Source organism: Ovis canadensis, chromosome 2, assembly GCF_042477335.2.
Source record: "Ovis canadensis isolate MfBH-ARS-UI-01 breed Bighorn chromosome 2, ARS-UI_OviCan_v2, whole genome shotgun sequence".
Taxonomy (NCBI): domain Eukaryota; kingdom Metazoa; phylum Chordata; class Mammalia; order Artiodactyla; family Bovidae; genus Ovis; species Ovis canadensis.
Window position 1 is genome coordinate 235132645 of NC_091246.1, and position 15906 is coordinate 235148550.

Below are 15906 nucleotides of genomic sequence, written 5' to 3' on the forward strand. Positions count from 1 at the left end.
CACATTTCCATTAACCTCTTGATTAAAGGTTAATGGGAGATAATTTTTGAGATCTGCGTTGCTGATCTGCCCTCATGTTAAAATTAACACTTTGTGTACATTCATAAAGGTGAAAATACCCTTGGAGTTTTTAAGACATTGCTTCATTGTCTTTAAACCTTCAGTATTGCTGTTGAGACGTTTGATGCTATTCTTACTAGTCATTCTCTGTGCCCCATTTTCCACTCCCTCTTTGGGAGTATATATGATCTTTCTATGCATGCTTTTTTCTAGTTCATAGATTTTTTTTTTTTTTCCTCCAGTATTTTTGGGGAATAAAAAAGTCTGACTGTCATTCTAAGTGCCAGGTTGAGGGAAGGGATGGAGACATAGAATCTATTATTGTTTAGTGTGTAGAGTCTCAGATAAGCCTCCAAGTTTTGGCATAATACCAAGTGGCAGTCCTCAGCTGTGCCAGAGTGTATTTGGTATAGGCTCTCCAGATTAAATAAGCAGTTAGAAAGCATTACTGACTCAATGGACATGAAATTTGAGCAAACTCCGAGAGGTAGGGGAGGATGGAGGAACCTGGTGTGCTGCAGACTCAGTTCAGTTCAGTCGCTCAGTCGTGTCCGACTCTTTGCGACCCCATGAATCGCAGCACACCAGGCCTCCCTGTCCATCACCAACTCCTGGAGTTCACTCAGACTCACGTCCATAGAGTCGGTGATGCCATCCAGCCATCTCATCCTCTGTCGTCCCCTTCTCCTCCTGCCCCCAATCCCTCCCAGCATCAGAGTCTTTTCCAATGAGTCAACTCTTCACGTGAGGTGGCCAAAGTACTGGAGTTTCAGCTTTAGCATCAGTCCTTCCAAAGAAATCCCAGGGCTGATCTCCTTCAGATTGCACTGGTTGGATCTCCTTGCAGTCCAAGGGACTCTCAAGAGTCTTCTCCAACACCACAGTTCAAAAGCATCAATTCTTCGGCGCTCAGCCTTCTTCACAGTCCAACTCTCACATCCATACATGACCACAGGAAAAACCATAGCCTTGACTAGACGGACCTTGTCGGCAAAGTAATGTCTCTGCTTTTCAATATGCTATCTAGGTTGGTCATAACTTTTCTTCCAAGGAGTAAGCATCTTTTAATTTCATGGCTGCAGTCACCATCTGCAGTGATTTTGGAACCCCAAAAAATAGTCTGACACTGTTTCCTTGTTTCCCCATGAAGTGATGGGACCAGATGCCATGATCTTTGTTTTCTGAATGTTGAGCTTTAAGCCAGCTTTTTCACTCTCCACATTCACTTTCATCAAGAGGCTTTTTAGTTTCTCTTCACTTTTTGCCATAAGGGTGGTATCATCTGCATATCTGAGGTTATTGATATTTCTCCCAGCAATCTTGTTTCCAGCTTGTAAATGTTTGTTCCAGTCCAGCGTTTCTCATGATGTACTCTGCATATAAGTTAAATAAGCAGGGTGACAATATACAGCCTTGACGTACTCCTTTTCCTATTTGGAACCAGTCTGTTGTTCCATGTCCATTTCTAACTGTTGCTACCTCACCTGCGTACAGATTTCTCAAGAGGCAGGTCAGGTGGTCTGGTATTCCCATCTCTTTCAGAATTTTCCACAGTTTATTGTGATCCACACAGTCAAAGGCTTTGGCATAGTCAAGAAAGCAGATATAGATGTTTTTCTGGAACTCTCTTGCTTTTTCCATGATCCAGCAGATGTTGGCAATTTGATCTCTGGTTCCTCTGCCTTTTCTAAAACGAGCTTGAACATCAGGAAGTTCACCGTTCACGTATTGCTGAAGCCTGGCTTGGAGAATTTTGAGCATTACTTTACTAGCGTGTGAGATGAGTGCAATTGTGCGGTAGTTTGAGCATTCTTTGGCATTGCCTTTCTTTGGGATTGGAATGAAAACTGACCTTTTCCAGTCCTGTGGCCGCTGCTGAATTTCCCAAATTTGCTGGCGTCTTGAGTGCAGCACTTTCACCACGTCATCTTTCAGGATTTGAAATAGCTCAACGGGAATTCCATCACCTCCACTAGCTTTGTTCGTAGTGATGCTTTCTAAGGCCCACTTGACTTCACCTTCACCTTCCAGAATGTCTGACTCTAGATGAGTGATCACACCATCGTGATTATCTGGATCATGAAGATCTTTTTTGTACAGTTCTTCTGTGTATTCTTGCCACCTCTTCTTAATATCTTCTGCTTCTGTTAGGTCCATACCATTTCTGTCCTTTATTGTGCCCATCTTTGCATGAAATGTTCCCTTGGTATCTCTGATTTTCTTGAAGAGATCTCTAGTCTTTCCCATTCTGTTCTTTCCCTCTATTTCTTTGCATTGATCGCTGAAGAAGGCTTTCTTATCTCTTCTTGCTATTCTTTGGAACTCTGCATTCAGATGCTTATATCTTTCCTTTTCTCCTTTGTTTTTCGCCTCTCTTCTTTTCACAGCTATTTGTAAGGCCTCCCCAGACAGCCACTTTGCTTTTCTGTATTTCTTTTCCATGGGGATGGTCTTGATCCCTATCTCCTGTACAATGTCACGAACCTCATTCCATAGTTCATCAGGCACTCTATCTGTCAGATCTAGGTCGTTAAATCTATTTCTCATTTCCACTGTATAATCATAAGGGATTTGATTTAGGTCATACCTGAATGGTCTAGCGGTTTTCCCTCCTTTCTTCAATTTAAGTCTGAATTTGGTAATAAGGAGTTCATGATCTGAGCCACAGTCAGCTCCTGGTCTTGTTTTTGTTGACTGTATAGAGCTTCTCCATCTTTGCAAAGAATATAACCAGTCTGATTTCGGTGTTGACCATGGTGATGTCCATGTGTAGAGTCTTCTTTTGTGTTGTTGGAAGAGGGTGTTTGCTATGACCAGTGCATTTTCTTGGCAAAACTCTATTAGTCTTTGCCCTGCTTCATTCCGCATTCCAAGGCCAAATTTGCCTGTTACTCCAGGTGTTTCTTGACTTCCTACTTTTGCATTCCAGTCCCCTATAATGAAAAGGACATCTTTTTTGGGTGTTAGTTCTAAAAGGTCTTGTAAGTCTTCACAGAACTGTTCAACTTCAGCTTCTTCAGCGTTACTGGTTACTGCTGCAGACTACGGGGTCGCAAAGAGTCAAACAATTTAACGACTGAACTAGAACCACCACCATTGCAGATTAAATTTTCCTACCTAGGATTTGGTACATGTGTGTGCTCAGTTGCTTCAGTCGTGTCTGTCTCTTTGAGACCTTATAGACTGTAGCTTGCCAGGCTCCTCTGTCCATGGGGTTCTCCAGGCAAGTATCCTGGAGTGGGTTGCCATTCCCTTCTCCAGGGGATCTTCCTGACCCAGGCATCAAACCTGGATCTCCTGCATTGCAGGCAGATTCTTACCTGCTGAGCCACTGGGGAGTAGTCTTTTCGAAGTAGGGAAATTGGAAATCTAATTTTGAGCCTGCATAAATCCCCCAACTTGTGGCTTGATTGCTTTTGTGACTCTTTTAGGGTTCTGTGGTGGGAGTCATCTTCTGGTTGGCTTCTCCCACCTCTACAGGAGCTTCATTTTAGCTTTCTTTACTCTGCATAGTCGATTACTGCTGGTATTGTATTTTCTATATTTTTGCTATGCCTTTGGGTTCCCTCCTTGTTCTCTATTCCTCTCTTTGTGGATTAATGACTTTTTATTCCTTTGCTGTCTTTACATTAGGGTTTAGAGAGGTAGTAAAGACATTCTTGGGTTTTGTCCACTTTTAACAGGAATGCATTAATTAGGTTTAAATTGTTACCCGAGTACTATTTTTTTAGGTTCTTGCCCTAAATGTTACAAGGACCTTTCAGTGTAGTGTGGCTTTTAAAAATAAAAACCCCAAATAGAAATTATGGTTCACACCATGGGTGTGTGTGTGTATGTGTTTCCAGTGTTTGAAAGTTGAGTTCTGGATAAACTAATATCTGGACTATCTAATATATACAGATCTTGGTATCAGAAGTCTGTAGATTTTTGGTAACCTGTTAAAGGCATCTTCTATTTGTTGTAGATTTTAAATGGATAATTTACATAATACAGAACATTTATATACAATATTTTTACTCCATAAGATTGGGATAGATTTAAATGTCAAATTGGCGTTCTTACTTAATGCCAACATTAGCAAACCACTTAAATTTCCACAGCCTAATGAAATATTTGAACCAGCTTTTCCTCCAGCAGGAGAAAAGCAGTGAATAAAACTAGCTAAATAAGCTTTCTTACTTATTCAGCCAGCACACATTGTTTTTTGAGTTGAACAAATGGCTATTTGCAAGATTGTTTGAGGCATAGTTAAGAGTAACATACTGGTGGACATATGGAATGAGTCACACCATCTGGTTGCAGTCATACCTGGGTGGTGGTCCTTAAAACTGAAACTCCTGGGGATCTGCATATGACTTAATTATGCTGCAAAAACATATTGGGCTCCACCAGAAGATGACTTTGAAACTTCTTGAAGCCAGTTAAGTGGCAAACATGCTTTCAAAATATCAATACTGCTATTATTAAATGAGTCACTATTTAATCTTTTTTTTTGGGGGGGGCACTAAACTGGAGACTTAAAAATGTGTATTTTAGAATCCAGATGGGTAGTACTTCAGTATTGGCACTGTAAAAATGATGTGGTTTATTTGCGTAACACTTTGATCCAATAGTTATGACTAATGTCATTACAGTAAAGTGTTTTATAAACACTGGATTCACATGATAGCTAGACTTGGCTTAGCAAAAAATGGGGAAATGGCACCAGCTTTCAGGAGTGTATCCTGAAAATAACTAGATAAATGAATAATTCAGTTTTGGTTACTTGAGGATTTCATTCATTTAAATAAATAATCAGATTTGGTAGATGGAGAAGGAAAGGTGGTCTGCCAGTGAAAAATTTTAGTTTGTGTGAAAATTGTGGTTACTGTAAATAGTAACATGGCATCTTAAGTTGGCATACATTAAAAGCAACTTTTTTGTTGTGTAGTTCTGGGAGTCTTAACATCTGTATAGATGCATGTGACTGCCACCACAAGCAGAACATGGAATGGTGTGTGCATGCCCAGTTGTGACCCTGTGGACTGTAGCCCACCAGATTCCTCTGTCTGTGGGATTCTCCAGGAAAGGATACTAGAGTGGGCTGCCATACCCTCTTCCAGGGGATTTTCCTGACTCAGGAATCAAACCTATGTCTCTTAGGTCTCCTGCATTGGGAGGCAGATTCTTACCACTAGCACCACCCAAATAGTTGCTGGGCACATTGCAAATTCCAATTTTGCTTTTTGGAACTTCGTGGATTTTTTTTTTTCCATATTTTTGATCTGCAGTTGGTTGAGTACCTGGTTGTAGAACCCAGGGCCATAGAAGGCCAACTATATGTTTCTTTAGTGAAGATCTCCTGGGGGTAAACTTCAGTTTTTTAATCTGAAATTGTTATTTTGTCTTACACCTCAAAGATATTTTTGCTGGATTCACAACTGTTAATTTTTAGTTTTTAAAAAACTTCCTAAAGACAATATTCCACTATTTTCTGGTTTTCAGTGAGAAGTTTTTTCAGTCAGATTTCATTTCCTTTGTCTTTTCTTTCTGATTGATTTTAAGATGTTATCTTTATCTTTGAAGTTTTACCCAGATGTTTCTAAGTATGAATTTTATTTGTGCTGATTTTCATAAACTGTGCTTCCTATATTTGTAGATGCATGACTTTCATTGGATTGTAAAAACCTCAGCTATTAGCTCTTTAATATTGCTTGTCCTTCATTCTTTGAATTCTTTCTTGCAAAAGCAGGAATACTGATGACACCTTTTAATAGTGTCCCCCACCCTGTTTTTTTTTTTTTTAATCCTTGTCTTTTCTATCTCCTTATGCATCTGTGCTGCCTTCTGGGCTATTTCTTCTGTTTTCTCATTCCCCAAATCTCTCTTCTGGTATGTTTAATTTGCTCTTTAATAACTAGTTTCTTAAGTTTTTGATTTCCACATTTATAAATTTTCATTTCTAAAAGCTCTGACTTTTAGATTTACCAGTTTATTTTGATAATTTCATATTTCCTGTTCATTTTTATTCCACCACTTAACATTTCCTATATGCTATGTTTACTTTATATTTTTTATTTGATAAATCCAGTAGCTAAAGTCATGGGAAGAGATGGCATAAATCTGTGTTCTACTGTCTCAAGCTCAGTAATGATTTGCTCTTATGTAATGATTTTTATTGTAGTCTCATCTTTTATTGAACTTAATATTTCTAAATCCTCATAGCATAATTTGTAAATTATAAATGCATTTTTCTTGAGAGGATTTGCATATTCTACTGCTTGGATCTAGGGATATTGCCACCCTGAAGCTGCTTAATTCTTCATCCAAAGTCCTGGGTTTAATAGGAATAGCTCAGGATTACCTCTCACATTGTCTTCAGTTCAGTCGCTCAGTTGTGTCAACTCTTTGTGACCCCATGAATCGCAGCACGCCAGGCCTCCCTGTCCATCACCAACTCCCGGAGTTCACTCAGACTCACATCCATCGAGTCAGTGATGCCATCTCATCCTCTGTCATCCCCTTTTCCTCCTGCCCCCAATCCCTCCCAGCATCAGAGTCTTTTCCAATGAGTCAACTCTTCGCATGAGGTGGCCAAAGTACATTGTCTTAGCTATTGTTATATTTGCCTTCTGAGCAGTACGGAATTTTTTGTATAACATAGGCCACTCTTCTAGTTTCAGTTCACTTTTTATCTTTGTTTTTTTCTTTTGTAAAGCGGGAGTACTTGAGATTTATTAAAAGTGTTAACAATTAGGATTTTTCTAGAAATATTAGCAATTAGGGGTTTTCTTCTATTTTTTTTTAGTAGTGTATAAAGTTATGTTTTAGCAGAGGAACCTTTTCATAAATGTCTGCCATACTGTTATAAATAGAAATTAATGAGATTAGACATGCAAAGTGCATGCCAGTCTAGGAACGTTATAGATATTAATTTCCTTCTGTTTTATTAAGTTTTTTTCACCTCTTAATTTGTATAAATGTACTTAATATATATATTTTTTTGTGGATACTTCGCTTAATCTTTTAAGGATTTCTAGTTTTTGTTATGCTGGAAATAGTAAATTTATGTGAAAATTAAAATTATTGTTGTATATGAGGTGACTGAAGAAGGAAATGGCAACCCACTCCAATATTCTTGCCTGGAAAATTCCATAGACAGAGGAGCGTGGCAGGCTACAGTCTGTGGTGTTACAGAGGAGTTGGACATGACTCAGTGACTAAAACAACAGCAACAACATGAATGGTGAATGTGTAGAATGTTTTGTAGACGATTGAACCTAGGTATAATTTATATATCAGTAGTGATCCAAAGAAACTCTACTTCTTTCTTCACTTGGTGATTAGCACATTTAGTATATTTAGAGTAGTGGTTCTTGAGTAGTACTCTGCAGTTCCACCCCTTGCACCCTCAGGGGACATTTAGCAGTATCCTGAAACATTTTTCATTATTCTTACTGGGTTGGGGGTCCTACTGGCTTATAGTGGGTAGAGGCCAGGGATACTGCCCTACATCCTGTAGGGCACAGGGTGATGTGCCTTATGTGCCTCGTGATGGTTCTCTGGCCTGAAATGTCAATAGTGCCTGATTTAGAGAAGTGCAGGCTCAGTTGCTTCAGTCATGTTCAACTCTTTTGTGACCCCATGGACTGAGCCCACCAGGCTTCCCTGTCCATAAACAAGACTACTGGAGTGGGTTGCCATTCCTTTTTCCAGAGGATCTTCCTGACCCAAGAATCAAACCCACATTTCTTTTATTTCCTGCACTGGCAGGCAAGTAGGTACTTTACAGCTCACGCCAGCTGCAGAGAAGTGAGGTGAACATAAATTGTTGATGCTGGTAGCTGTATTTGGGAGGAGAGTTTTCCAGGTATTTTAGAAAAACTGAAAGATTGCTTTAAGAAGGAAAACTGTTCTTGTTTTTTTTTTTTTTTTGGTAATTCTTCAGCACAGACATTGACATCCATAAAGTCAATACTAAAAGTACAAATATTTTGATTACTACTAGTTAATTGAATTGTTTACTATTTTCTGCTGTTTTTTTTTTTTTCCCTAGTACAGAATAATACAGATTCATTGTGGAAAACTTGGAGAGAATTGAAAATTATATATAGGGAAAAAACCCCATTCAATTCCATAATCTATAAACAAATAATATTTTAGAGTATTTAGTTTGTTTTCTTTGTAGATATTTTTAATATAGTTTTGAGAATACTGTATAGTTCTACAGTTTTATTGCCACTTAGGACTTCCCTGGTGGTTCAGCAGTAAAGAGTCCCCCTGCCAATGCAGGAGATGCAAGTTCTGTCCCTGGGTCCAGAGGATCCCCTGGAGTAAGAAATGGCAACCCACTCCAGTATTCTTGCCTGGGAAATCCCATGGAGAGAGGAGCCTGTTGGGCTACAATCCATAGTATCAAAAAGAGTCAGCTACAGCTTAGCAACTAAACAATAACAACACTGTCACTTAACCGTTTCCCCTTTGATAATGAAGTGTTTTTTTAACTTTATTTTATATTGAAGTAAATTAATAATGTGATAGTTTCTGGTATACAGCAAGTGATTCAGTTATACATATGCATGTATCTATTCTTTTTCAAATTCTCTTCCCATTTCAGTTCAGTTCAGTGTGCAACTCTTTTCGACCCATGAACTGCAGCACGCCAGGCCTCCCTGTCCATCACCAACTCCTGGAGTTCACCCAAACCCGTGTCCATCGAGTCGGTGCCATCCAACCATCTCATCTCTGTCGTCCCCTTCCCCTCCTGCCCTCAGTCATTCCCAGCATCAGGGTCTTTTCCAATGAGTCAGCTCTTCACATCAGGTGGCCAAAGTATTGGTGTTTCAGCTTCAACATCAGTCCTTCCAGTGAACACCCAGGACTGATCTCCTTTAGAATGGACTGGTTGGATCTCCTTGCAGTCCAAGGGAGTCTCAAGAGTCTTCTCCAACACCACAGTTCAAGAGCTTCCCATTTAGGTTGTTACATAATAATGAGCAGAGTTTCCTGCAGTATACAGTAGGACTATGTTGGTTATCCATTTTATTTTATTTTATTTTTTTTTCTGCTTAAATTTTTTTTTTTTAGTTGTTTATTTTTTAAAATTTAAAATCTTTAATTCTTACATGCGTTCCCAAACATGAACCCCCCTCCCACCTCCCTCCCCATAACTGGTTATCCATTTTAAATGCAGCAGTGTGTACATGTTAGTCCCAAACTCCCTGACTCTCCCTCCCACCCACCCTTCCCCTTGGTCAGCATAGGTTCTTCTCTAAATTTGTGAGTCTGATTCTGTTTTGTAAATAGGTTCATTTGTATCATTTCTGTTTAGATTCTGTATAGATTCCATATGTGCATGATAACCATATGGTCTTCCTCTGACTTACTTCACCCAGAATGACAATCTCTAGATCCATCCATGTTGCTGCAAATGACATTATTCTTTTCAGTGGCTGAGTAAAGTGTTGTCTTGTGTATGCCACATCATCTTCATCCATTCCTCAGTTGATGGGCATGTAGGTAGCTTCCAGGTCTTGGCTGTTGTAAACAGTGCTGCAGTGAACATTGGGGTGCATGTATCCTTTCAGACCATATTTTTCTTTCCTGATAGATGCCCAGGAGTGGGATCATAGGGTTATATGGTAGTTCTGTATTTAGATTTTTAAGGATCCTCCATACTGTTCTCCACGGTAGCTGTACCAGTTTACATTCCCACCAGTAGTGTAGGAGGGTTCCTTTCTGTCTACAACATCTCCAGCATTTGTCATTTCCAGATTTCTTTGATGATAACCATTTTGACTGGTGTGAGGTGATATCTCATTGTAGTTTTGATTTGTATTTCTCTAATAATTAGCAGTGTCAACATCTTTTCATGTGTGTCTTGGTCATCTGTGTGTTCTCTTTGGAGAAATGTCTATTTACCTCTGCGCTTTTTTGATTGGGTTGTTTGTTTTGATGATACTAAGCTGCTTATATTCTAACAAGATGGTGCAGTAAAAGGACACGGGCTCATCTTCTCTTGCGAGAACTCCAAAATTGCAACTCGCTGCTGAATAACCGTTGACAGGAGAATGTTGGATTGCACCAAAAAAAGATACCCCACATCCAACGGCAAAGGAGAAGCCCCAACAAGATGGTAGGAGGGGTGAAATCACATTTAGAACCAAACCCCATACCCACCAGAGACGTTCGGAGGGCACAAACAAAACCTTGTGTGCACCAGGACCCAGACCCTACACAGACTGAACCAGACCTGCCTATGAGTGTTTGAGTGTCTCCTGTGGAGGCACGGGTCAGCAGTGGCCTGCCTTGGGGACTGGGGCTCTGGCTGCAACAGACCTGGGTCACGCAGCATGTGACATTAAGCCCTCTTGGAGGAAGGTGCTATTAGCCCCACCACAGAGCCGCTGAGTAGATGACCCACAAACTGCAGAACAATTATACCAAAGAAATTCTCACACTGTTAAGAAGGTTCTGGAACTCACAACAGATTTCCCAACCTGGGGATTCATCAAAGAGATTGAGGACCCTTGGGGAATTTGACTTTGGAGGCCAGTGGGATTTGATGACAGAACTTGCACAGGACTGGGAAACAGACTCTTGGAGGACACAGACAAAACCTTGTGCACTCGAAGAGTCAGGAGAAAGGAGCAGCAGTGTCCCCACAAGAGACTGAGCCAGACTTGCTTGTGAGTGTCCAGGAGTGTCCGACAGAGGCATGGGTCAACAGTGGCCTGCTGCATGATCAGGGGCTCTGAATATAACAGTACATGCACAAGTCCTTTTGAAAGAGGTCGCCATTACCTTCTTTCATTTCAATTCAGTTGCTCAGTCCTATCCAACTCTTTGAGACCCCACGGACTGCTTTACCCTAACCATCGTTTGGCCTCAGGCCAAACAACAGGGTGGGAACACAGGTCTGCCCATCAACAGAAAATTGGATTAAAGATTTACTGAGCATGGCCCCGAACCTCATTCAAGATCAAGACCATCCCCATGGAAAGGAAATGCAAAAGAGCAAAATGGCTGTCTGGGGAGGCCTTACAAATAGCTGTGAAAAGAAGAGAAGCAAAAAGCAAAGGAGAAAAGGAAAGATACAAACATCTGAATGCAGAGTTCCAAAGAATAGCAAGAAGAGATAAGAAAGCCTTCCTCAGTGATCAGTGCAAAGAAATAGAGGAAAAGAACAGAATGGGAAAGACTAGAGATCTCTTCAAGAAAAATTAGAGATACAAGGGAACATTTCATGCAAAGATGGGCTCGATAAAGGACAGAAATGGTATGGACCTAACAGAAGCAGAAGATATTAAGAAGAGGTGGCAAGAATACACAGAAGAACTGTACAAAAAAGATCTTCACGACCCAGATAGTCATGATGGTGTGATCACTCATTTAGAGCCAGACATCCTGGAAGATGAAGGTGAAGTCAAGTGGGCCTTAGAAAGCATCACTTTGCCAACAAAGGTCCATCTAGAACTGTGGTGTTGGAGAAGACTCTTGAGAGTCCCTTGGACTGCAAGGAGATCCAAACAGTCCATCCTAAAGGAAATCAGTCCTGAATATTCATTGGAAGAACTGATTCTGAAACTGAAACTCCAATACTTTGGCCACCTGATGCGAAGAGTTGACTCATTGGAAAAGACCCTGATGCTGGGAATGATTGAGGGCAGGAGAAGAAGGGGACGACAGAGATGAGATGGTTGGATGGCATCACCGACTCAATGGACATGGGTTTTGGTGAACTCCGGGCGTTGGTGATGGACAGGGAGGCCTGGCGTGCTGTGGTTCATGGGGTTGTAAAGTCAGTCATGACTGAGGGACTGAACTGAACTGAACTGAACTGAATATTATGGTTTTGTTTCGTAAGTGCAAATTTTTGTTCACTTTAAGTTAATTAATATGAATACCTTCTTTATGCAAAAATTGGCTATGATGTGGTAGAGCATTGATGGAATAAGCTATACAGTACGGTGCTTTCATGAGATTGCATCTGTATAACATAACTTTAAAAGAGTCAGGGGCTTCCCTTATTTGATGATTCGAGAGTATAGGGATGTAATTCGCTACTCCCTAATTTTTTATCTAAAATATACACACCCTTGTAGCAGTGCTGTGACATTTCCTTGTTAGGAAGTTATGCCTTTGCTTTTTTTTTTTAAGATAGTGTACTATAAGGGAGGCTCAGAGGTTAAAGCGTCTACCTCCAATGCGGGAGACCCGGGTTCGATCCCTGGGTCGGGAAGATCCCCTGGAGAAGGAAATGGCAATCCACTCCAGTATTCTTCCCTGGAGAATCCCATGGATGGAGAAGCCTAGTAGGTTACACTCCACGGGGTGGCAAAGAGTCGGACACGACTGAACGACTTCACCTTACCTTACCTTACTATAAGGGAGGTGGGAATGGAGAGGGTTGTCTGGAACAAGGAGGAAGTATTAGGGAATAAGGAGAGACAGAGTTGCTAAGTGTGAGGGGGAGAGCCGGGGGAAATTTGAGAACAATAATAAGTTAATTCCTTTCAAAATTGTTTGGAACAGGATAGAATACAAATAAATATAAATGAATAAGCTGTGAAAATGATGAAGTTAGTCTTATTTTCATAATACAGGTGAATTGAAAAATAAAATGTCCTGCTTTAAAGGAGTAATAATGACTTTTTTAAATTTTCATTTTTGGGAATTTAGACATCTTTAAAGCATAATTTAATTTGTGATCACCAGTTGTAAAGATACTTGAAGTAATTCGTACGGTGGTTGTTTCTTCATAGTTAAGTTTCAAAGCTTTACTAGGATGAAATGGCTGTGTTTCAATTTGTCCTACTGTGCAATTTTCATTTCTGTATTTCATGACTTACCAAGAGCTGAAAGAAAAATAACTTATTAGTTTAAAACTTAAAGCAAAACAACAAAATCGATTTATTGTTTCTCCACCTGGAAATGTGAAGCAGATAAAGTGCAACTTGATTTAATTCAAAGTGTGAGCTGAAATATGTGCCGTCTGTGTCTGACAGAAGGTAGAGAAAGAAGCAGGAATGTATAACAATTGAGCTTCTGTTAATTCTAAATTATTATGTTAAAATATTTTATATTTCTAGAACATTGCATACCATATTTAATTATTCAGAAATGTTTTTAGAATATTTTAGAAAAATTTTTTTTGTTACTTTGAGTCATTGTTAACTCTTATTTAATTATCATGGTTGATTGCAAAATGAGTATGGCAAATTCTGTAAAACTATTGATCTGTCCTAGAACCTGTATTTCAGATGAAGTCTTTGTCAGAGGATATGACTGCAAACTGATTTGATGAAAATGCATAGATAACTTGTGACTTTGCATAGATTATTTAACTCCTCATTCTTGTGGTCGAGTAGGCCACTGAGTGGTAGCTGGACAGAACTCAGCAGTTCTTACTCTCTCTGAGCGCATCTCTGTTCAGTTTTTCACGTGCATGAAAAAATATAAAGAAACAGAAAAGATTCAAAGTGGTGAAGGACCTTAAAAGTATTCATATATATGCAGGTATTTCTTGAATCCTGTCATGTCCCTTTAATTTCTTCTTGAATACTTAGGGCCTCCAGAGGTGGTTGAAGATGTTCTTCATTATCAACACTTATTTGAATTGATGGAGAGATGGAACTTTTTTCTTATCCATCAATACCTTCAAGGTTCCTTAGATTAGTTTTCAGTTTCCTAAGTCAGTCTTAAAGATGGTAGCTATTTGAGTATTTGTATGTTTCCATACCTGACTTATCATCATCACTTTCTTAGAAAATATGAAAATATTTAAGTAATAACTTTCTTTACCATTGAGCCTATCATATATATATAAATGAATCCCCTTTCCATCAGACTTACACTAAAGCAGTATTTGTATTCCCAATAAACTAATGTATTACAGGTACTGTGTATTTCTAACTAACTGTTTAGATAAATTTATCTTTAAATAAATTAGTGTTGGTCTGAACAAATTCACCTTGATATATCTATTGTGGGGGTTAATAGTTTAAAATATTTTTTAATTTAGCTTATAGCATAAAAAACAGTTCTAAGTTTAAATGTGCTAATTAAAATGTTTTTCATTGACATAATTTTTGAAATACTATAGTTTGTAATGGTATTTTCTTTTATCTTTTAGGCGAGGGTTAAATCCACCACACAGGGTGAAATCCATCTCCATGACAACATTCACACAACAGGAAATTGAATTCCTTCAAAAACATGGAAATGAAGTAAGTGTTTTAGTCCTTTTAAAAATTTTGAGTTGTTTAGAATGATAAAAAATTTTCACTGTCTAACGAAGGTATTTTTGTATTCTGTATTTAGGTGTTTCAGAATGTACTCATCTAGCAAAGTATTTGGAATTAATGTCTGCTACATAAATATTTTCCCTTAAACTTGGGATGAAACCTGTATTTAGGCTTTGTCAGTATTGAATGTAAAAGGCATTTTTAGAGGACATCTAGTATTGGAGAAGGCAATGACACCCCACTCCAGTGCTTTTGCCTGGAAAATCCCATGGCCAGAGAAGCCTGGTAGGCTGCATTCCATGGGGTCGCTAAGAGTCGGACATGACTGAGCGACTTCACTTTCACTTTTCACTTTCATGCATTGGAGAAGGAAATGGCAACCCACTCCAGTGTTCTTGCCTGGAGAATCCCAGGGACAGGGGAGCCTGGTGGGCTGCCGTCTATGGGGTCGCGTAGAGTCGGACATGATTGAAGCGACTTAGCAGCAGCAGCAGCAGTATTGGAGTAACTTAGTTTTGGCTTTAAATGACAAAAAGAGGGAGAAAGAGAATTATCATTGTGATAGTGTAGTAAACTTTTGTTAGGCTATTATATGATCAGCTTTCATTTGACGGTCCCCTCCTTCCTTTTTACATTTTTAACTTTAGATGTATATGTGATGCTTAATGTTGAGCTGCTTTCCTGGTACCTCAGCCTGCAATGCAGGAGACCCCAGTTCAGTCCCTGGGTTGGGAAGATCCTCTGGAGGAGGGTATGGCAACCTACTCCAGTGTTACCTGGAGAATCCTTGTGGACAGAGGAGCCTGGCGGGCTACAGTCCATGGGGTCGCAAAGAGTTGGACACGACTGAGTGAATAAGCACACAGCACAACAGTGTTAAGTAGGTGCTCAGTAGGGAGGAGATGATTAGTAGTTCTGAGTGGGCAGCTTAGCAGCATGAGGAACCCAACAGAGTCAAGATTTGTAGGGGAACCTTTTCTTTCTACTCTGCTTCAGTGGGCTTCCAGGAATTCTGTTCTCTTGGCTTGCTTTCTTGTTTTAGTTCCATATTTTGCTATTATTAAGAGTGGTGGTCTGCTATTTAAAACAAATACAAAAAACTGTAAAATTAACAGAAAGCCAGCATGTTTTATAATCTTGGGGCATAGATGAACCAGTCAACCCAATTGGTTAGTAATTGCCATTATTTAATAAGACAGTTTAATCACTTCCTAGAAAGGAAGTATTACTTTAGTTGTACTACAGTGATTGCATTTTTTTTTTTTTGCACGTTTTTGATAGTAGAAAAGAAGGCTTCAAATTTTATTAGTTCAGTCTTCTTTTTCACCTCAGAAGATGTATGCAAGCATTTTGTACAGGGCTTCTTTTTTTCCCTAACACTTCTATAGTAATGGCTTAAACTTGCTTTCCAACTTTTGATGCATGTGTGTATTTGGTTCTAAAGTAGTAAAGATTATGAAATTTTTAAAATACATGATTTAGAGAAGTAAGCACACATTTTTAAGTTTCCAAAGTTTGCCAATAAAAAATTATCTTGAGTAATCAGGTTCTATATTACAGGGAAATCTGAAGCAGGATGAAAAGGCAGAGGTGTGTAATGACAGTAAGTGTAGAAACGTAT

At 39.3% G+C, this 15906-nt stretch overlaps 1 protein-coding gene across 8 annotated transcripts in view; it reads left to right on the forward strand.

Annotated features, from left to right (window-relative positions):
• AGFG1 (ArfGAP with FG repeats 1) overlaps window positions 1-15906 on the forward strand; it is a 79323-nt gene that overhangs the window by 11909 nt on the left and 51508 nt on the right. For all 8 annotated transcript variants that reach the window (XM_069578395.1, XM_069578396.1, XM_069578397.1 and 5 more), the window contains exon 2: window positions 14174-14267. In XM_069578395.1, the coding sequence (XP_069434496.1) occupies window positions 14174-14267 (94 nt within the window). The remainder of the gene's footprint in view (window positions 1-14173; window positions 14268-15906) is intronic.